Here is a 9,068-nt window from a genome sequence, read left to right as displayed (position 1 = left end):
GGGCCTTTATAGAGCAGATGTAGCTTAGGAGTGTTGAGTGCGCTGGGGGACTGAACTGAGGGAACAGCATCCTTGGCTGTGTTATAAACACGGCTTGTCCCTTGGCTCCCCTCGCTGCAGATCGGATTTCTAGCTGGGAAATAAAGTTCTCTGAGGGAAAAAATCCATCCTTGGTCCCTTTGTTCTGCTTTCCTGTGGCAGACTGTGCAGTCTTGTAGTGTTCCCTCTTTTGTCTGTAAAATGTGGAGCTCTCTGGCTCAGACAGTCTGTCCCATGCCTATAAACAGGGGTTGTGACAGAGCCATTATGGGCAAAACCAGAGGGATTTATTCCAACAAGGATTCTGGAGTCTAGGGCAAAATATTTGTTCAGATAGATGTTAGAAAATTAAAGACCTCATGTAGAAGGATTGTCAAAGAAAACTCTTTCTGGAATAAAAAAAGAAGGTTTTTCTACTAGTTTTTATTTAATACTTTAATGAAATGGAACAGAGGGTTGACTTGAATCTCCAGAACTTTCCAGGCTTCCAGGCAAGGGTCTGGTTAATTCTTCTTTCTGTGGGCTGCCAAAGCCCTGTGGAACTCTCCAGGGAAATGAGCAATTCCCAACACCCATGGTGCTGCAAGGTCTGCTTTAGCAAGTGATCCCTCTGTCATGAACAACCCTTTCACAGGAAAATTTATCCTAAGACTTAGCTGGGATAATTATACAGCTTCTAAGGGTTTTAACAAATAGTGTTGGTTCTGGCTTTGTCTTAAGAAGGTTTCTATCACAATTAATCTTTGCCTACTCTCCGTCCTTTCTTGTTTCTTGGAACATAGAGATATTGCTATAAATATCTGCGAGCCTAAATATGGATTTCTGCATACACATATAGACCCAAGTGCACAAATGGACATTTTATCATATCATACCACGCTGTGTCATATTATTTAATACAATATTGTGTGTCTGCAGTGAGAAGACACATTTTTCTGTCCTGGTTAGCCAAAGTGAAGCATCAAAGGTTAATTTCTTTCTGTTTGAATTTTGCACGAAGCGAGTTAGACACGACTTTACTGTGCCACGATAAACTTTGCATAGTATACCTTGTATAAAGGTAAAATACATTTTCCATGACTTAAACCTTTGTGGATCGGTGCTGTGCTAAGGGCAATTAGATTTAACATCCCTAGAAGCTCCAAAGGCATTTTAAAGGACTCGCTCTTTTGTTCCAACTCTAGCACTCAAAAAGACTGAGACATTTTTGGAATAGGTTTTGATGGACTTATATGAAAATTTATATGACTAAGAATTGGATTTGTTCCTCTGGAATATTATGGATTATTTTTATGTGGGAATTACATAAGTGTGCAGAGCTGCATGCAGTTGGCTTAATGTAGCTAAAAATATATATTCTGATTTCCATTTGGAAAGGTAGCTGGATTTTTCCAGCTTCCCCTCTCAGTGATGACTTTATGGTGTGTACGGGTTATAGATTACAGGAAAAATTGAAATGCATAGTAAAATCAAGGGGTTTAAAATGGATTAATATTTGATTATATCTTTGAGAAGATGAATACTGATGTGGGTCCTTCTCCACTCCTGATTTTGAACTGTGGCGAAACCCCTTGCAAATAAAACTTATATCAGAGAGACCACCTGGATGCAAACAAGGACAGGAGTGGGCAGCACAGGAGGAAGCAGAAATCCCTGGGTTTTGGGGCAAAGGCTCATCCTGCTTTTATCCCATGACTCATTTGCCTCTGGTGCAGCAGAAATCACAAGAATTACCCTGACTGGAGAAAACTCTTCACGGAACAATTGGAGATCACAAGTGAGGAACAACTGCTGTCAGTTACATCACCCAAAGCTACCCCATCTCTTTCTGCTTCTTTATCCTTTATCCTTCTCTCTCCCTCTCCCCTCCATATACATATATAGGAGACTATGTTGGATGCAGTAGTGCCCAAAAAATGCTTCTCGGAGAAAGATTTTTCCAGCTGTATTTTTGACGAAAAGCCTCATGAAGCTGAACTCTCCCATTCCAAAAGAGAACACATTTCAAGACCTGACCCTTTTATTTTAAACTCTTGACTGTCCCATTTAACAGCAAAATTTGGTACATTTTTCTTCACCCTCCATGTGGAGCAGCACCAGCTTACAATACCCCAAAAGTTTTTAGGAAGTGGAATTGTGGTTCTGTGGGCAGTTTTGCTTTTCCATTAGAAGGGTTTGTGTGATGACTATATCTACTGATACAGAACAGTGACTCTCTGAAGGGAAGAATGATGCAAATAATACTGCAATAGAGATGAGCAAAGAATGTTCTTCTAAATTATCTGCACATTTGTGACTCACCTAGAACAAATACAGTATAAAATTGAGGAGCTGACAAGATGCTTCCATCAGGTTTTTAAATGCTGCGTGAGATGGAACATGTTTTACAGCATAAAACCAAAATTCTGCTTTTGTTTTGCTTCTTCTGTATGTTTTCTAAAATGGACATGTCACTTTGGCAGTATAATCTTATCATATTTAGATTTGATTTAAATCCTGTCCTTTCTCAGCTGTGCTTGCTAATGGAATCATTCATGCTTTTTATACAGTTGATCTAATAATATTTTCTTCACTGCTCTCTGGCATTGTTTTTTACTTTGTAGGAAGCATGGCAAACCTGGCAATATAAATTGAGTCTGCATTTTAATGACATTGATGGTGATTTCTTCATGCATTTGGATAAGGTGGGGGGTTTTCTCCTCTCTTTGTACCATGGTCATTTCAATATACCGTGGTGTGAGCACGTGAATGACTGATTGATTTGCAAGATTCTCTAATAAGGAAGAAGACTTTTCCAAAATTACTTTGTTGCTTAAACTGCTCTGCTCATGCAGTCTATCAACAGAACATCCATGAGATGCCTTCATTCTCCTCTCTTTATTTTATAAGCAAAGTAGTCCACTGACCTGTGTCTGTTGGAAGTCCCTGGTTTCTCTTCAGCACAAGGAAAATGATGTCTCAGCACTAGGAGATGGTAAGTCAGTGACTTTCAGCATTTTCTGATAGGAAGATTTCTCAGATTTCAAACAAGAATTGCTGAAAAAAACTCTTCTCATTTAGTGACAATTAATTTTTTTCTGCATACACTTAGAGAACTAATTATGGAGTGTAGCAATGAGTGTTCCATTTTATACTTGCACAGCCCCCACGATGACTTTAGTGATAGTGGGGGGCAAGAGGCACAAGTGTGACCCTTCAGAGTGAGTTTTCTTCCTATTTTACAGACGCCAACTGCTACCTCAGGAGAGTGAAGCCCTTTACAGAGGCAGCAGATGCAGTTCAGCATTGCTCATTCTGTTGTGCTTCAACTCTGACCACGGAAGTGCGAGCTCTTGGGACAGAAAGTGCTCTGTTTACTCTCAGCCCTTGGCACGTTTCCTAAGGGTACCAATTATAATGGTGTTTTTTGTGATATGGGCACACATCCATTATGAATTGGCTTGCACCCACCAACACATTTTGCACAGGCCATGGAACATCCATCAGATGGCAACGGTTCCCACTTGTGTGCAATGCTAAGGAAGTCTAGATCATTACCAGCAGAATAATGAATTCCATAGAATTGTTCCATTGTGCAATTATATGAAGTATGCTGAGAGAAAGGGCAGTTTCTCAATAAAGTCCTCCTTTTTTTTTTTTTTTCCCTAAACCACAGGAATGATAGATTATTAATCATGATTAATGCTCAGTTACAGTGAATTATAGTGGAGCAGTGCCTGGAAATCCCAGTCTGCTTGGTAAACTCATTTTCTTGCATAATAGGAAACTTACCTTGCATTTCAGAGAACCCAAACAGATGAAGATGAAAGCAATTGAACCACCCATTTCATATAATTAAAAGAAAAATTTAATAGATGCATACATTCTTAGTCCAACACTATTGAACTTTTTTTGATATTGTACAAGCATAATAGGAGAAATACAATTGCAAACATCTTAATTGTTCCCGTATTTTGCTTTCTTCCTGAGAACCAAAATCTTCTAGAGCTCAGCTGTAGCACTCAACCTGAATCCCTAAGCAGCGCTGGAGTTAAGGCAGAGTTGTGCATTGTCTTGAGATTTGGAAGATGTTGGTTGTTCTAGTTGATGGCTGCTCAAGAGAGTATGAATGATCAAAGTGCTTTAGGAAGCAGATGAAAGTCAAATGAGGTAATGTTCCATCCCTATATTTGGGGGTGTACATGGGATAATTTTTGCCAGCCCCACATCGAAGGGACTCAAATTGTGCATGGAGAGTAAGGCACCAGAATGACATTATGGAAGGCAGAGAATTTCATTTTCTTTGAGATAGCTGATCTTTAAACTTCTGGAAGCCCCCTGAGGCTTTTCCAATATTTAGCAACCATCAGTTCCCCTAAAGTTTACATCCTAATCCTTATTGTGTGCCGAGAACAGAGTGGAAGGAGGTGAAAAGACATTTTCATCTCAAGGATGAGACTGCTGGGTCATTTCCAAGAGGAGATCCTTAGAGAGCATCCCGTGGTCCTTTCCTGTGGAAGGTAGCAGTGCAGCTCTCCGTTATTCTCCCTGTCTCTCTCTTCCCCTAAGCAATCTGTTAGCGCATTTCTGGCACTGGGGAGAGGCGTCGTGTCGGAGCGATGTTCCCGTTTGCAAAATGGGAACTTCTATTTGTTGTTCTCAGGAGCTGGTTTCACACGCTGACATCTCCCCGGGAGCACAGCTGAGTCCAACATGTTCCCAACAGCCATCCACCCAAACGCCTCCCACTCAGGCACCCAGACCTTCCTTCCCAGTAAATAAGAAATACAGAGACAGCCTCGAATTGTTCCAAATGTTTCGGTTTCACTGGAATGTCTACCCATGTTCAGATCTGATAAATGGGTATTTTTCTGCCCTAGGAAGTCGGTTTAGTGTGGGAATGGGATGGCTTTTCAAAGAGGAAGCCCAGTTTCTGGAATAGTTAGTGGAAAAGTCTGACTGGCTTTCTCTGGTGTCAATATATGAAAGTGTTCCTATGTGTCATGAAAATACAATGTTGCAATTAACATCTTTATGAGAGAAAAAAGGTTATCATAAGCTGCTGATTCTACTGTGTTTTATGCAATAACATGTTTTTCAAGGTTTCATTGCTCATACAGAAGGTCTCCAAAAATCTACTTCCTAAAGCAGGAAACTGAGCAAAGTGCCACTGTACACTTCAGGTAAGGAGATATTGCTGCACTATTTAAAACACCCCGGTTCACTACAACAGCAGCCCTTAATATATCTCAGTGTGATTCCATTCATGTTGCTGGGACATCCTGTCTGATCATGGCTGTGGCTGTGACCACTGTAAATCTGTTTTTGACCTTACCCTCTAGCAGACATGACCTCAGTGTGCCAACCTATGGACTAAAACATGAAGAAAAAAAATCTTTTGAATAATCATTCCTAGGAAAAGAGTTGGAAAAAATTCTACATTTGTGCCAATAGTCCTCAGTCCAGTTCCACAGCTGGATGGAGACCTCACTTTCCATGAGTGATCCCACTGTGGTCAATGGGTTTTTTCTTGTAGACTCAGAACTGGAACAAGACATCCTGGCCTGAAAGGGAATTTCCCCATCTCTGAGTCCTTCGCTGACAACACTTTGGGATATGCCACCCTCTGATTTTTCCTCTTGGGCTCCTTCCAGCCACTGCACATGAAATCTCCCCTTTTGGAGAGTGGTAGCAAGAGCAAGGACTCCCAATGTGCATCTTTATTGGCACTTCTCTAGGAAATGGTATGTGGAACAAGCTTTCCCTTTTTCTGACTCCTAAATGCCTCAGGTCAGTGTTTTTATTCATAAATACCAACATACCACTTTGTCGAGGACAACCTGTGGTAGAAAGGATAGAATGATCCAAACCTCTGTGGCCTGATATGCTGCAGTGAGAGTTTAGCTCAGCTTTGGAAGATTTAAGACCAAAAATCTGTGGGAGAATGCAAATTGAAGCATTAAAACTCAGCATTGCCCAGCCCAGGGCAGGTGTCCCAAACCAGTGCCCCCTGGATGGCAGTGGGTTCTGCTCTGGGGTTTGGATCCAGACCCAGCCAGAAGGCTGATATTGGTGTGGTGAGGAAAGACTAATGATTTTGTTCCTTTAGGTGGCTACAGTCACAGTGTGACAATGTAAGATAAGCAAATCTCTTTTATTCCCCACCTGTGTCCAGAAAAGAGCAGAGAAATGAGGTGCTCTGGGCTGCACTACTGAGGTTTGTTTTCTCCTGGTCACTAGGCTTTGTAAGACACCTGTATGAAGGTTGTTAGTGGTTCTGATTCTTACTTTCTGTTTTTTTTGAAAACATGATTTTTCCAGAAGGGTGGTAAGGAAAGGAAATTAGCATGATTTTTCCCCCCTGTTAAATATTTGTGCATCAGGACTACTCTGACTTATAAACAAGTGGCTTCAATGACTTTAGAAATGCTTAATATCCCAGTATCTTGCCCAGGATCCTTGTTTGGGGTTCCACAGGAGCTTCTGCACTGAGATCAGTGGGGGTTTGGGGAGAAATTTTTATGCTTATACAAAGCAAACACTGACATTGGTGTTAGTCTGTAAATATCTAATGTGAGCAAGCAACTCTGTATTTTCCTCTGTGCTTAATACCTGTGTTCTGCACCCTCAGGCAGCTGAATTTACATGCTTTTGTTGTCATATGTGCAACGTGCAACATGTATTTCCTTTTTATTAATCAGACCTGCCATCAGTAAAGAGATAGAGGGAGTTTGAAAGCACCACCAGGATAGATACTGTCATTTTGTAATCTTTTGTGTACAGGTGGAGATGCCTGTTTGTACTAGAATACGTGGCAAAATTCTGTTTCTTGCAGAAGTCTTACAAATGAAAATCAAGCAAAGGAGTTACTGGCTACCAAAGGGGTTATTCTCCCCTGGAAGTGTGCAGTCAATTCCCATTTAGGCTAATTACACTCGAGGAGCCCTTTCCTATAACTAATGAACAATAGGCATAACCTGTTATTACATAACCATGGGCCAGCACGTTAATACACTGTCGAATTGCCTTACCCTGTGAAAATGCTTCCTCCACAAAATTCACTGGAGATTTTTAGTGACATTTGCTGTAATTACCACTAGCATGGTTTCTAATTAATTTAATTTTTTTTCTACCTATACTGGGCTTATAAGAGTGTTTTAAGAGATTGAATAAATAAATTTTTAATTATAAAATGATGCTATATCATAAATTATTAAGAAGAGCCAACAATGTGTAATACATGTTTAGATATGGGTCCATTATGAAGATGAACTAACATATATATCAGTCCTAAAATAATGTCCTAATTGGTTCTGTGTTTATGAATGGGGAAATCCATGTTTAAAGCAATTAAGGGTTTATAAAAGCCTTGGATTGACAGTGGGAAAAGCATCGAGCAGGCTTGGCACTTAGGAATTCTGTTGTCACCTATGGCAGAGACGACCCTTTTTTGTCCTTTATTGGTTTCAGCAGCTTGTGAAATCACACCACCAGAACGGTACAGATATAGAGACCTCCAGCCAGGGAGCAGCGAGATGCACATAGTCCTCATTGGCAAAACTTCTGGCAATGATTATTATTAAAAAAAAAAAAAATCTCCTTTGTAATCTGTCAGGCAGATTTGAGGAATTTTGCCAATAATTTTCCTATTAGCGATAGCAGACTTCTGAAATCTCCATGGCGAGCTCCAGGCACTCCCCAGTCTCATGGCAGGACTCAAAGAGGCTGCAATCAATGTCACAGTCACAGTTGCAGTCGTTGTTGCCGTGGTCTTCATCAGAGGTCTGGTAATATCTATTGGATGGACAACAGGTATCTATCAGCCAGTGTTCACAGGTATCAGGCAGCATTATAAGAAAGTCCCAAAACTGGCAGAACAAGCAGGCCAGGATAAGTGTTGCGCATTCATCTAAGAGAAAGGAAAAGCAGGGAGATGTAAGAACAAGGCTGAGCTGGGATTACTCAGGTTTAGGGCAGTGTGGCTACACAGAAGGGAGAGGGGTGGGCTAAAAATACATTGATGGTGACTGCTTCCATAGAGACAAATGAAAAGTTTATTTTCTATGTTTGTTCTGGAAAAAAACAACAGCTGCATGGAAAACATTTGAATGGAAATATTCTGTGGTAGTGAAATCCAGAAGAATAAGACCTTTAAATCAAATTTTAACTTCTCATGCACAGACAGCAAGGAGGCTGGAGAGGCACAAGAAGCTGGGAGGGGACACAGCCAGGACAGCTGACCCCAACTGGCTAGAAGGATATTCCTGACCACATGGCATCAATATAAATTAGGGAGAAAATGATAATTTTCTGCTCAGATAATTGCCTGGACATCAGATGGTGAGTGGTGAGCAATTTCAATGTGTATCCCTTGTTTTGTATATTCTAATTATTTTATCACTATAAATATTATTATAATAATTATTCTTATATTCCTTTTCTGTCCATGAGTTTTCTTCCTTTCTCCCTTCTGATTCCCCCATTCTGCAGAGGGGCAGTGAGTGAGGGGATGTGTGGGGTTGAGTTGCTGCCTGGGATTAAACCATGACACCAGGACAGGTGACACTGGAGTTTATTTTCATTTTCACAAGAGTTTAATAATCTTTAATGACTACCAAGGACAGGGAGGGAGAGCAGGTCTGGAGAAAAGCCTTCAGAGAGGGCAAAGTGCTGGTCAAGTCTCAGCCCAGAGTCCTGCAAATTCCCCACCAAATGGGGTTCTCACCTTTTCGTTCACAAATGTCAATTTTTCAAAGGAGTCAAAAGTTTGGAAAATAGATCATGTAGGATGTGTGCCTGGAGCCAGTGAATATTCCTGAAAACTTGGTCACTGTGACTAAAACTCTGCTGTGTTTGTTCCCTCCAAAAATCAACTAATTTACTCCCCACCCCTCAGCCTCCAGCATCTGGGGAGGCTGCTTGGGTGCAGCAAGTGTGAGATTCCAACTGTGTGAATCCAGTTGGAGCACAGACCCAGACCTTTCCTTTTTTTTTTTTCCCCTTTTTGTTTTTGGAAAGGAAAAATGCCTTCAACAATATGAATGTCTTTT

General features: G+C 40.9%; 1 protein-coding gene across 2 annotated transcripts in view; it reads right to left on the bottom strand.

The window, feature by feature from the left end:
- Positions 1-7,301: 7,301 nt before the first annotated feature.
- Positions 7,302-9,068, bottom strand: part of MDFIC2 (MyoD family inhibitor domain containing 2) — a 43,115-nt gene continuing 41,348 nt past the window's right edge. For both annotated transcript variants that reach the window (XM_085072154.1, XM_085072153.1), the window contains one exon: positions 7,302-7,927. In XM_085072154.1, the coding sequence (XP_084928280.1) occupies positions 7,668-7,927 (260 nt within the window). In that variant the 3' untranslated portion in view covers positions 7,302-7,667. The remainder of the gene's footprint in view (positions 7,928-9,068) is intronic.

Source organism: Lichenostomus cassidix, chromosome 12 (assembly GCF_008360975.1).
Source record: "Lichenostomus cassidix isolate B80296 chromosome 12, HeHo_3.0, whole genome shotgun sequence".
NCBI classification, from domain to species: domain Eukaryota; kingdom Metazoa; phylum Chordata; class Aves; order Passeriformes; family Meliphagidae; genus Lichenostomus; species Lichenostomus cassidix.
Note: the sequence above shows the minus strand (reverse complement) of the source record. Positions and strands in the feature narration are given on the sequence as shown.